Below are 14,344 nucleotides of genomic sequence, written 5' to 3'. Positions count from 1 at the left end.
ATTTGGCATCTGTTGCAGTTGCCTAAACTTGAACACCACAAGATACCATAAACGTGAATGCTGCCGCCTAATAGAGTTGTGCTCACGAGTGCCTAAGGACTCGAATTTGTGATTCAAATGAGGCTTAACTGCCTCAGTTGTGTGGCTGGGAGAGGGGGTTCCTTACCCATAAGTCCGCGGTCCTCTATGCGTCCCAAACGTCTTGCACACGTCCTATGGGACGCGTTGCAAGACTCACTACCGCACTTCCTCCTTCTGGCTTGAAGTAGGAAGTGTGCGGTAGTGAGTCTTTCAACGCGTCCCATAGGACGTGTGCAAGGCGTTCGGGAGGCATAGAAGACAACGGACTTATGGGTAAGTAACCCCCTCTCTCCCAGCCACACAGCTGAGGCAATTAAGCCTCATTTTAATCACAAGTTTGAGTCCTTTGGCACTCGTGAGCACAACTCTGCCGACTATCGCACAGAAAATCGTACCGTGTCTATTAGGCATTATTCAATGGTGTCTATGCAAAAGAGGGATAAATATCACACGGGTCATGTGCGACTGTGCATTGCGGTAAAGTAGAATTTATTATCGTAAACTCTGATATAGTAAACTCAGTCCTCAGGTCCCAGCAAATGCATCTGTATAAATAGACAATGTAGGACCAATTCTAATATACAGTAGTAAACTTCTGATATAGTAAACTACTTTACATGGTCCCTACTTTTCTACTGTATTAATGTAAGGTCAGCTGTATGTTATAATGGGAACAAGTCCATGGAAGTAGTGGTGTTTCAGTTTAACATTATACAGGTTTTAATCCTGTGTGACTGCATGCTTACAAGGTCTCTGTTAAATCCCCAATAGTTGGAAACTACATATCACTTATTTACATGCAACGTTTTCTTATAACTTCAGGAATGTATTTAGTTTCGTTCCTACGCATAGATAGACAATTTATGCTTTAAATGTACATGTCTGTGCTAGTCTCTGGTAGAAGCAAGCAGTCAGACCTTATAAATTCCCTGATACTGGTCCAACTTAAATCCTCTCCACAGCTCCAGCTTCCAAAATAGTGCTTTGGTGTAGTTACATTTAGATCACTATGACAATCTAGTGTATTTGCATAAATAACAGTGCCTTCAGACACTGATCAGCATACTGAACTAACAGCACTGGACTAAAAAGAAACATTGCTCACACTGTTGGAAGAGCTCTCATTATTGTGTGCGTGATTTCGGACACATGCAATCATATGTAGGAGCCTATACATGAAGCGATTTTGCTGTACGATCGACCATTCGATTCGATCATTTTATCGAATCGAGAGGCAATAGAGTGTGTTCCAGTATTGACCAGCTTATTCAATCAAACAAGATGCAAGATATCGGTTGATCACACAGGAATCGGCTACTGTTTATGTATCATTCAATCAACTCTGAATCGATTTTTGCATTCAGAGCATGTAGAGTAGACACTACATCGGCAAAATGATTAGTGAAGGTGAATTGCATAGGAATCGCTTGTAGAGTGTGGGTCACTACTAGCTGATCGACTATCAATCAACTATAATGAAGTCCCCAATAAAGTCGATCGCTTTGTCGACTGAATCAGAATCGCTGGATGTATGACTACCTTTATTCAACACAATGGACAGGAAAATGCATGTACTGGCTGAACAAAAGTGCAGCAAGCCAGCTGTTTCAACTCCAGGGCTGATTGCGTCTGAATGGCAGACCATGGGAGGACGGCGAGGGACTCACACATGCTTATGGGGCTGCAGGAGGCCCCGGTTGAGTATCGATTTTTGCTATGTAGTCAGCTCTGGTACACTTTAAAATGTGAATGAGCCCATTGACTAACACTGGCTGTCAATTCTAATGTGTTTTACAAGTATGTATATATATATATATTTGTTTTTCCAAGGTGAAAAACAGTGGCGCCCCAATTAACTTAGAGTAAGTTGCTGCTGTGTGGGGATGAATCTTCACATCCAAAAGGTCAATAGTATTATGATGACACAGCGCAGATATACTCATCTTAGCAGGTAATGTATCTCTCCACTTCTCCACCTGTATGCACTCAGTGTGCGAACAGAGTTAACATGGATACTTTCAGTAGAGTATACAAGTACTTTTTTTGCTGGATAAAAGGCAATACAGGCAATGCGAGGTAGGGCACTTACTTCCAGAGTGTCCTAATCCACTTAGGACCCTCTCTGGCTGATTGCGCTTCCCACTCAATGTGGTACTCAGGCCCTGCAACTCAATCCTGTATCCGTGCTGCCCGCTCCTGTCCCGACTAGTTTCGGCTATTGCCGTCTTCAGGGGATAAACAGCTGTTTATCCCCTGAAGACGGCAATAGCCGAAACTAGTTGGATACTGTAAAAGACTTGAGACTGGGGCGGATGTTCACCTTCCAGCAGGACAACGACCCTAAACATAAAGCCAGGGCAACAATGGAATGGTTTAAAACAAAACATATCCATGTGTTAGAATGGCCCAGTCAAAGTCCAGATCTAAATCCAATCGAGAATCTGTGGCAAGATCTGAAAACTGCTGTTCATAAATGCTGTCCATCTAATCTGACTGAGCTGGAGCTGTTTTGCAAAGAAGAATGGGCAAGGATTTCAATCTCTAGATGTGCAAAGCTGGTAGAGACATACACTAAAAGACTGGCAGCTGTAATTGCAGCAAAAGATGGTTCTACAAATTATTGACTCAGGGGGCTGAATAATTACGCACACCTCACTTTGCAGTTATTTATTTGTAAAAAATGTTTAGAATCATGTATGACTTTTGATCCACTTCTCACGTGTACACCACTTTGTATAGGTCTTTCACGTGGAATTCCAATAAAATTGATTCAGGTTTGTGGCAGTAATGTGACAAAATGTGGAAAACTTCGAGGGGGCCGAATACTTTTGCAAGCCACTGTATATATATGTACTAAACATGGTGTGTCCATATTTCAGGAGTGTCTTATGTTCTCCCCCAATTGATGTCTTCCTGTGTCCTCATTCTGTCCCCATGTGTACCCTTATGTCTTCCTTTCTGTCCCCAGGTGTCCCCCCTACTGTCCTCAGGTGCCCCTTCTGCATTCCCTGCAGTCCCCAGGTGTCCCCCCTTTTGTCCTCATGTGCCCCTTCTGCATTCCCTGCAGTCCCCAGGTGTCCCCTACTGTCCTCCCTTCTGTCCCCTTTGTATCCTCAAGTGTCCCTTGTTTTTCCCTATGTGTTTCAAGGTGGCCCCCCTTCTGTCCCCTTTGTATCCTCAGGTGTCCCTTGTTTTCCCCTATGTGTTTCCAGGTGTCCCCCCCTTCTGTCCCGTTTGTATCCTCAGGTGTCCCTTGTTTTCCCTATGTGTTTCCAGGTGACCACCCTTCTGTCCCCTTTGTCTCTGCTCCCCAACCTCTCTCCTCTGTTGTCCCCGCTTCCCCCCTCGTTAGTGTCTCTGCTCCCCCTACTTTTTCCCTTTTGTCTCCGCTCTTCCCCTCGCCCTCCCCCTGCGTACTTGTAGTGAGTGCAGTGCAGGCAGAGTATTACCTAATCATCCGCTGCTTGCCGGGAACGCCGACCACTCGACTTCTGTAGTTCTCCCCCTGTTGACCGGCCTATGCCGACGCATCATCATGACGCGAACAACACAAGCCGGTCACCAGGGGGAGAACTACAGAAGTGGAGTGGTCGACATTGCCGTCCATGGAAGATCCCATGCAATAAAGAAAAAAAAAGACAGCAGAAGTCAGCTATGGGAAAAATAATAATGGAAACATACTATAGCCTGTTACTTCAAGTTGCAGAAAATGTCACGTTTGCTTCAACTATGTTTGCTCTATAGTACAATTTTGAGTACAATTTTGAGTATCCCAATGTGAACAGGTTTCCTGATGCATTCGGGAAATACCGGTAATACTTTCCGAGTAACCTACCCCAAACAAGTAGACCTGCAGTACAGGTGCTCTAACTTTACTGGCTGTAAATGTTGCAGTTTTGTGACACAACCTGTTCAAGTGTAAAGATTAGCATGACAGCCAAGCAATGTGATTTTACTGGCAAGGCTTCACTACCAAGCAGGCAGCACTGAGTGCCCAATTAGTAATAATTTGCACTGGCATCTACTAGACACCAGCTAATCCCTGCTCCCAAATGACCTGATCCCCCCTCAAAGGATCTACCTGGCTTGTTCCATGCTATGTTAGTCAAATGTGTCCATAACAAATGCAAACTTTCCTCTTGGCTGTGCTCTTACCTCTTTTACTGCTCTTCTCACTTCAGCTAGAATTTTTAGAGCAACAAACTATCTCCTGCCTATAGTCTGTAAGGATATCATACACTAAGGGCTTGTTCACACTGTAAGCGCTTTGAGCTTTTTCATATTTTACATGTGAGCGATGAGCTTTCTTTTCAATCGCAAGCGCGGCTCCTGAACCATTTCCCGAGCATTTGCAAGGTATAGGAAAATCACTAAGCCCTTGAAAAAGCGCTTGGAAAAGCAATTATGTGAGCGCTTTTAAAAAAAAACAACATTAAAGAGATTCAGTTCCAGGTCAAAAAGAGTTCACTTCCTGATTTTCTGCAGGGGGGGAAAAACGCTTATTGCCACACAAAAGCGCTTACAATAAGCCGCAAATTGCTCTAAAAACGGCAGAAAAAGCGCTTCAAAAAGCACTCAGCACTTGCAATTGCACTGGTGATTTACAGTATAAGGCTTAATAGTGTCCATGCCTCTACCAAGTATATTCTAGGACTGTGTTCCCCAACCCTGTCCTCAAGGCCCACCAACAGTGCATGTTTTGTGGAAAGTCACAGAGGTTGTTAATCAGCTCTGTCGAGACACTAATTAGCCCACCTGTGCATGTTTGTGGTTTCCTTCAAAACATATACTGTTGGTGGTACTTGAGGACAGGGTTGGGGAACACTGTAAATCTAAGACATATTTTGCCTAGGCACCCAAAGGAATACCTTTTGATCCATGAATAAAGGGTACAATCCTTTAGCAAAAAGAAAAACATAATTTGGTATCACAGCCTATTGATTGTTGTACGGTGTGACTTTACCAAAAGGTCTACTGCACTCTGTGAAGCTGAGTAGATACAGCAGGAAATGAAGGGATCAGGAACTCCCAATATGTACTGGTGGCCCTGGAAAGCAATGTGAAGAAACAAATGGCACTGGTGTTCTTAGAAAGTCACAGCTTGCATATCTGGAGAAATTGTGTAGGAAGGGTGATAAAGTAGAGCTGACTAGATATTTCAAGCTGGTTGCCTTCACTGATGAGGATCTTTCCATGGAACAGATGGTGGATGGACTGGCAGCAGCTGCTCTGCATGTGGAGGAATGGCAGGGATTTCAGACGTATAGATCTCAGTTATTTCACGCCTTTTTACAGCGAGTTTAAACAGAGCTATGTCCACACACGCATGGGATGGTGGTGGTGCAGAGAAATTACCTTAATACAGCAAAATATTTCTAAAGGTCTCAATGTTTGCATACATGCAGAAAGGGTGCTGTGACACTAGTATAGAAAATTTCCCAGCGACTTTAATTACTATTTGCCCTCCAGGCCGCCATGCACTCAGGGGTAAGATGCAATTCGGCGGCCAGCTGTTGCTGGCGGCTGAGTTGCCCTGTTTTTTTTTTTTTCAAAATTTGGGCTCCATCTTTTGATGGCGCCCAAATTACCCTCTGTGTGCCGCTATAGCTATAATTCAAATTACAGTCTATGGTGGCGTCCAAATGTCCGGCAGCCTTTTTGCTTGTCTTGATTTCTAAAGGCCTCATTTTTTTTTGCTCATACATTACCTGCCCCTTAGGTTTTCCAGTTCCCTGTGATGAAGCATGCTACGCATGTGCTCATCCATTTCCTGTGTAAAACACAAAATACACACAGGTAAGCTGTATAGTTGGGGAAAGACTTAAAGTAAAGTACATGTGCAAAGCATAAGCCAATTACCGACAATATTTCTCCAGAAACATCTATGTGTAACCCTGAATATAAACAAATTTGAGCATGCATCAAGCCTCCTCCCACCCCCAATTTACATCTGCGTAAATATAAAAAATGGGTGACCAGAGTAAAAAAAGAAAAGGGGGGGGGGGCTTTACTCCCCACAACCAGTCCTGCTGCCACATGGATTCCTCAAGAACACATTACTACGTGGCCTGTCATGTCACCAGTGTGGTCCCCCACCCACATGGTCTCTCTGTAATGCAGAGTACACTCATAATGGTAGCACTAGTTAGATAGATATTCTGTAACTGGGGACATTTTGCATTCATGGTTGTTTCTTCCAGTATGACCCCTAATTAACATCACCATTACATCTACGATTATGTCTCCCACTGAAATGGGCAAAGAATGTACCCACTATGCCTACCTAACATCTTTAAAAGTTCTCCTGTATTAAACCACATTAGTGAGCGCTAAAGTGGAAAAATCCTTTTCGAATGTAAGGAAATATTCCAAATGTGCTTCTCATAGAGAAACAATTCAAAAGATTCTCCTCAAGTGGTACCTAACCCCAGTTAAATTATCTAAGTTCACTCCACATACGTCACAAGAATTTTGGAGACTTTGCTCTCAAACTGGTACCTTTTTGCATTTATTATGGGACTGTCACGGACTTAGACCTTTTTTTAGGGAGGTAGAAAGCTTAATTATACGGATAATAGGACAAAGAACTAAGATCCTTCCTCAATTGGCTCTGTTCTCCATAGCAGTTGATCAGTTCCCAATTAATATTGTGTACAGCACACTATATGATACTATCTAATTGGAGGCAGACTGACAGACCATCTATTTCACAATTAATCCCAATACTAAAATTAAGCCTGCAAATGGAAAAACTCTTCAGAGTTCGCAACTACCAAAATGCCAATCTTGATGAATGGTCCTTTGACTGGTACAATTTAATGTGGCTAGCCTGATAGGTGTACCTCACTAAGTTGAATTCCTCTCAAATGCACATTGAATGGTTCCTATAATTACCCCTTTACCCCATCCCTGAACAACCCATCCTTCCCTTTATTCCATTCTCCCTCTGGTGGTTATGCCTTTTTCTACCTGCAGTCCCAGGTTGTAAAGGTTGAGAACTCGGGCCCCTGCAGTTTGACTCCCTTGAAGTTCAGGAAATCTGTTATTTATGTGATCTACTATAATTGATAGAGTTGTTGACATGGTTATTATGTTTGTTGCTCAATCCTCTTTGTTCTCTGGTCAAATTAGTCTATGTGAATTACTATCTGATATTATACACTGTGTTATAAGTTTCATATATGGAATATTAATGTTCAATGCAAGATATACTTTCTCAAAATTTCAATTAAAAATTATTGATTACAAAAAAAAAAAGTTCTTCTGTGTTAAAGTGTACCCGAGACAACATGTGACATGATAAGATAAACATGTGTATGTACAGAGCAAAGCATATTAGTAATCAGGCTATTTATATTTTTGCTTTATTTATTTTGTTGCCTGAAAGAGTTCCCTTTCAGGCATGCAAGTGACAGCTTATCTCTTGTCTGTACCTTGTCGGAAATATATTACCATCACTGATAAGCAAATTACAGCCATAAAAGTTTTCCTGGCAGAAAACAACTTCTGAGGGCAGGGGAGAGATAGAAAACAGTCAATAGTTCACGTATTTTAAATCTTGGGACTCTTAATAAACTGCCATTGAGCAGAGAGAACAAAACATTCAATCAACTTTGTGAATTTTAAATATAAAATAACACCATGGGATATAGCGAAAAGTAAGTTTTAGGAGAAGAAGGACAGATCCAATTGTTTATCATCAGTTAAATTTCACCTCGAGTTCACTTTAAGTACTGCAGCTGTTTTTCCCCCTGATGTACTTTAAAGAAGCATGGCAGCCACATTCTAGCCTCAACAGCTAACCACCCATCACAACCTCCCACGCAACTGCTTTGACTACCCTCCCACTTAAAGCAAAGCAATGTGGCAGGGCAGCATGGAAATAAACAGTGTCTGTGCTGCTGTGGCAGACACTTACATGGCTCTCTCCTGTCCATCCTTAGCCAACAGAAGGTAGCAAGCTGTGTCAGTGACCCCAGAACCGGACGGTTACAATGTGTATCCCCGTGCTTCCTTCCAAGATTGCTTAACATAATTGGGAGAGCAGCCAGAAGCTTGGGAGTGGGTGAAGAGGAGAGGAGTTGGGGGCTGGTGCCACTAGAATGTGCCTTTAGCCATGTTTCTGTGCTGAAGTGCTGTGCACAAGGGGCAGCTGGCAGAACTTGTGTCAGGGGGTGAAGGCAGGTCCCCACACTCTGTAAAGTTCAAGCCCTGCAATGTGCATAGAGTGCTGTACAGACAATCGTTTTGAAGACTCACAAACCCTGTGTGTGCTTGAAACGATAGTCTGTACAGCACTCTGAGCACATTGCAATACCCTGAATTAAAGCACTTTACAGAGTGCGTGGACCTACATTTGCGTCATGTACTTTACAGGAGGGTAGTACCAAATTTCTAAGGTAAGTACACCTCACACTAGGAGCTGTGCTTATCCTACAACCTTTGTGGACTCTACTAGGAGTGGAGAGGTAGCAACATGTTGCCATTGATCTCTAGTTTAAGTAAATCAACAGAGAGGTAAAACCTAACTGAGTGTATGTCTGAATTACCTTCTTGGAACTGTATACAATCTGACACAAGATGCATTTTCTTTCCCGCGCCATTGTATCTTCTAATGGAAGTCTCAAGCCATAGCTGTGGAAGAGCATACATGTGAATAAGAACAGCAAGAAATCACAATATTCATAACAGGTTAGCCCCAAAAGATATTTGGCAATGTAATCTGACTAGGGCCATTGGTCACAGCAGAACAGAAATCTTTTAGTTACAGTTGGCACTTGCTAGCTGTAGAACTCTACTGCTCACTTTGCGTCATCATTTGGCCCCACATCTTCATCCAGGGCACGGAAGCAGTGTGTGTTTACATTCTGTCTATAGAACGCTCGTATACACAATGCTTAAAGTAATCCTGTAAGGGGAAGTGCCCCTGGGGAGAACTTAGCTTGGTAGGGGGAAGGAAGCCTCTGGATCCTAATGAGGCTTCCCCTGTCCTCTTTAGCCTCAGGGATCCAGCACTGGCAGCCCCTGAACAGCGTACGTCAAAATGTACCCATCTGCGGAGGCGCAGGACAAGCTTCCCCTCGGGCTCTGGCAAGAATAGCCGAGCCCGATCAGGCCCGCTCTAATGCACAGGTGCGTGTCGCCTGAGCCTGCACAGTAGAGTGGACCCATTAGGGCTTGGCTATTCCCTCCTCAGCTCGAGGGGAAGCTTCTACTGCTCCTGCGCAGGAGCCACGAATTGTAAAATATTGCTGCACGCTGAAGCGGTGGATTTTCAGTGGAGCCAGTGCTGGATCCCCAAGGCTGTAGTGGGAAGCCTCATTGGGACCCAGAGGCTTCCCCCTCCTGAGGTATGTACCCCATAGGGGCACTTTTTTTTCTTTACAGGATCACTTTAAAGGGCTACTATTGTGAACAATTGAAAAATGTCAAATACATACAAAATGTCAATTTCTTCTGGAGTAAAATGCACTATAAATGATTGTTTTCTTGTGTTGCTGTCACTTACAGCAGGTCCTAAAATGCCAACACATCTGACAGATTTTGGACTAGTCCATCTTCTCATGGGGGATTCTCAGTATTACCTTTATTCTTTACAAAAGCACTCCCTGGAAAGGATAAACATACAAAAAATGTTGGCCAACCTCCCTACGCATATGCACATAATTTAGGCAGATGGATTGAACAACTGTTGTACAGTAAGAACTTTTGTAAATAAAGAACTAACTGGGATTCCCCCACGTGGAGATAGGCTAGCCCAAAACCAGTCAGATCTTTTAGATTTTCAATATCTACGGTCAGTGACAGCAACTTACGAAAGTAATTTATAGTACATTTTACTCTGGGAGAAATGTACTACTACTACCAATACAGTCCATCAGTTCTTTGACTTGTACAGTACATTTGTCATTGTTTCATATACCAATATGATTGTTAATGCAAAAAATAAGTAATATTAAAGGGAATGTCCAAGCAAGATAAAAAAATGAGTTTCACTTACCTGGGGCTTCTACCAGCCCCATGCAGCCATCCTGTGCCCTCGTAGTCACTCATGGATCCTCTGGTCCCCTACTGGCAGCTTGCCGACCTCGGAGGTCGGCGGGACGCAATGCGTACATTTTTACGCATTCCCGCTAGTGCAGGAACATTAACACATACATTTTTACGCATTACTGGTTCAATGCGTAAAAATTTACGCATTGAACCAGTAACGCGTAAAATGTATGTGTTAATGTTCCTGCACTAGCGGGAATACGTAAAAATGTACGCAATGCGTCCCGTCGACCTCCGAGGTCGGCAAGCTGCCAGTGGGGGACTGGAGCAGCAGTGAGTGACTAGGAGGGCACAGGATGGCTGCATGGGGCTGGTAGAAGCCCCAGGTAAGTGAAACTCATTTTTTTATTTTGCTTGAACCTTCCCTTTAACGCTAATCCAATGGGTAATTAAACTGTGAAAATGTAATACAGCCAACCTGAACGTAGAGCCTATCTTATATTTCACTATGGTATTTACAAGAGTTGTTAGAAGATGGGGTATTCAGATGAACTGAAACATACACACTATAAAAAGAGAATCGCTGCAATATATAGAAAGCAATCTTGCATATAACATTTAAAAGCTCTAAACTATATCTGAAATGGCAGTCAGAGTATAATCTGTATCAGAGTAACAGTACACTACAAAAGGAAGAGCAGCACTTTCCAAAAGGCCTATAAACACTGTACTGCCTGGAAACGGGCACTATACATACTTACACACAATCCGATTGGCTGACAGAGAGCATTAAGGACATAGGATTATGCAGTTCACAGCCTGCATACATTTCTAAAAAATACAATCTATTTTTTTGATGGATTGTAACATTTGAAAAATCTGACCAATTTACCACACACACGTGTTAAATTTTTCCCCCGATTATGAGAAAAAAAATTTGCTTGGGTCTATACATTAAGAAAATGACAATCTACCCTACACCATTCGATTTTCATAAAAATTGATCAGAAAAATCCACCACTCATGATCAACATATCAAAAAAAAATAAAACAGAATTCTTTTAGATTTTCATTCGAATAAAACAAAAAATAAAAAAAAAAGCGCTTGATTTTTCTGTACAATTTATCGTTTTTATCAAATTGGCGTAAAATCAGATGATTATATTGTATCATGTGTGGCCACCTTGATGAGGAGTAAGGGCTCGTTACCACTAGTGCGGCGTGCATCTCGTAGACGCATGCTTTTCTTTTAGGTTGGGTTCACATATGACATAGCGTGAAAGGCTGCATTTTATGTTAAGTTTTATGTTAATGTTGTGTGCGTTTTTACTGAATTTTTGGTGCATTTGCGATGCGTTTTAATGCATTTGCGGTTCACATATACAAAACGCATATGCATTTTCCATGCATTTTTTTGTATTTACATTTATGCAAATCACTTGGAAGACAACAAGAAGTGAAAATACAGCAAAGAAAAAAAAAATCGCATATAAAAACACATGGAAAACGCATACCATTGCGTTCCTATAGACTTTCATTATGTTAGTTTTGGCAGTTTTCCTGCATAATAAGCAACAAAACTAGCGGTTTTGAAAACGCATAATAAATGCATATGCATTTTTATATGCGTTTCTTCCTGCGGCCCATAGACTTCTATTAGCGGCAAAAACGCAGCGTTTCCCGCAACGCTAGCGTTTCTGCTATGTGTGCACCCAGCCTAAAGGTTATTGTGCTGTTGCTTATCTTTTAAGCCCCGTCTACACGAGGAGATGTTGTGGCGATCCGGCGGCTCGATTAGCCGCCGGATCGCCTCTTCCGCGTCCCCGCGCGTGCCCGCCGCGTCCCTGCTCGCGCGCCGCATTTGATTCCCCGCTCATCCCCGCTTATCTTCCGCTCGATTCCCTGCCATTGTCCCCTCGCGGGGAGCGAGCAGGGAATCGGCGGAAGCAAGATCCGTCCTGTCGGATCTTATCAATTGAGCCGCATCAGCGGCTCGATTGACAAGGAGCATCGCGGCCGCATCTACGCGTGTAGATGCAGCTTTAGAGCAAAGAGGAAGTTCTGAGTTCAGGTAGACTTTAAGAATTTGTAGTTGCAGAATTTTAAAGAGAACCCGAGGTGGGTTCTAAGAATCCTAATAGCAGACAGAGGCTGGGTCTGCCTATCCTGCCCAGTCTCTGTTGCTATACAGCTTTCCCGCAGCCCTCCTCTGCGCTCTGCTATGCCCCCATAAATCATCAGCCGAGCTAGCAACAAATAGCGTTATCTTTGTAGTGCCAGTCTTGCCACTCCCCCGCCTCCTCCATAGTGCCGGTCCCCGCACACGTCTCTTCCCTGCCTGGTGATTGGAGGGAAGGGATGCGGGCGGGGACCGGCGCTATGGAGGAGGCGGGGGAGCGGTGAGACTGGCAGTACAAAGGTAAACAGCCGTCTGTCAACACGCTATGTGCCGCTAGCTCAGCTGATGATTTATGGGGGCATAGCAGAGAGCAGAGGGGGGCTGCGGGAAAGCTGTATAGCAACAGAGGCTGGGCAGGATATGCAGACCCAGCCTCTGTCTGCTATTAGGATTCTTAGAACCCACCTCGGGTTCTCTTTAAAGAGGAACAGTAGTCAAAATAACAATGGATACATTGTTTATTATTGTACAATATTCATTTATAAATTATTTAGTCAGTGTTTGCCCATTGTACAATCTTCCTTCTCCCTGAACTACTTTCTGAAATTTATCACAGGCGCCAATATCTTTAGTACTGGCAGGAATGTTCTAAAGTCAGAAAAAATAAATAAATAAATAGATAAAAATAATAATATATATATATATATATATATATATATATATATATATATATATATATATATATACATATATATATATACATATATATATTTGGGGGGGGGGGGGGGGGGAGGATTCCACATAAAAAAATGCATAGGCTAAGCCTCAGTGGGAGGGCTCGGCTAAATACAGCAATACTGTATATAGCTAATGGAAGTGTTTCTAATGCTGAAACCGGGCTAGTTATCATAAAAGTGGGTGTTCTTAAAGAGAAACCGTAACAAAGAATTGAACTTCATCCCAATCAGTAGCTGATACCCCATTTTACACGCGAAATCTATTCCTTTTCATAAACGGATCAGGGGGTGCTGTATGGCTGATACTGTGGTGAAACCCCTACCACAGGAAACTGTGAGGGCCATGGTCCTGGCAGTTTACGGTCTGTGAACTTCGTTGCATTGTGGGAAATAGCTGTTTACAGCTGCTTCCAAATGCCTAAAAAGCAAGCAGCAGCTACTTCCAGTGACATCATCTGCCAGCAGTAAAATTGTCACCATGTGATAAATGTCAGAATGTAATCAGGGAGAGGAATGATTTTACAATGAGCAAACAAGCACTTTTTTTTTTATTACATTATTTTCACTGGAGTTCCTCTTTACTACTTTAGTGCATTCTTCTATATGTTATTACAGTTCCTCTTTACCGTTATAATAATGTATTGCATTAGCCAGCTGAAACGGAAGCAAAGCCCTCTTCTTTCTAGAGGTTGTGTGAGTATAAAAAGGGCATGTGTTGAAACTAATTTTTCCCACACCTCTATGTCTGAAGTGTTCTAACTATATTAGGCAACAGCTGACAGGGGTGAACTATGTGACACAACCAGAGCTGTAGAGTTGCATATAACATCAACACACTTCCACAGCTCACACACAGCTTTCTGTCACAACTGATCCTGGAATCACTTCACAATGAGGACAAGTCTAGAACAGTCATCATTTTATCAGAAATTCTTAAAGCGGATCCGAAATGAAAAACTAACTATAACAAGTAACTTGTCTATATATCTTATCTAAAGTTTAGATAGTTTAAACAACAGCATATCTGGCTGCAAACAGCTTCAAAAGTTTATGATTATTTATTTATGTGATACAATGAGGGCAGCCATGTTCTGCTTGTCACATTGTCACAGGCTGAGGGCTGGAGATGCTATCAGCTTGCCTGTGTGTAAATTCAGTCCCCTCTCCTCCTCCCCTCTGCCTCTGAAATCAATGGCTAGCAACCTCCTCCTCTTCCTCCTGCTGCCCAGACTGAGCTCTCATAAGCCCTTGCTACAGTGCCAAGGCACAAAAGGAGTTGTGGGCGAGGCTTGTTTAGTTTACAGGGAATAAGAGTATTAAAACAAAACAAAATAAATATTTGGCTTGAGGAATGCCCTATAAACCAGTGTTCTCCCCAGGCTCTTTTAGCTGGGTGCTCCACCCGGCTAATTTT

General features: G+C 42.8%; 1 protein-coding gene across 1 annotated transcript in view; it reads right to left on the bottom strand.

Annotated features, from left to right (window-relative positions):
* ZNF106 (zinc finger protein 106) overlaps nt 1-14,344 on the bottom strand; it is a 100,756-nt gene that overhangs the window by 79,159 nt on the left and 7,253 nt on the right. The window contains exons 2-3 of the mRNA XM_068254014.1: nt 8,631-8,715; nt 5,790-5,851 (exon numbers count right to left, since the gene is read on the bottom strand). Coding sequence (XP_068110115.1) covers nt 5,790-5,851; nt 8,631-8,684 — 116 coding nt within the window. The 5' untranslated portion in view covers nt 8,685-8,715. The remainder of the gene's footprint in view (nt 1-5,789; nt 5,852-8,630; nt 8,716-14,344) is intronic.

This window comes from Hyperolius riggenbachi, chromosome 9 (assembly GCF_040937935.1).
Source record: "Hyperolius riggenbachi isolate aHypRig1 chromosome 9, aHypRig1.pri, whole genome shotgun sequence".
Classification (NCBI taxonomy): Eukaryota; Metazoa; Chordata; class Amphibia; order Anura; family Hyperoliidae; genus Hyperolius; species Hyperolius riggenbachi.
The sequence above is the reverse complement of the archived record's forward strand: the minus strand, read 5'-3'. Positions and strand labels throughout refer to the sequence as shown.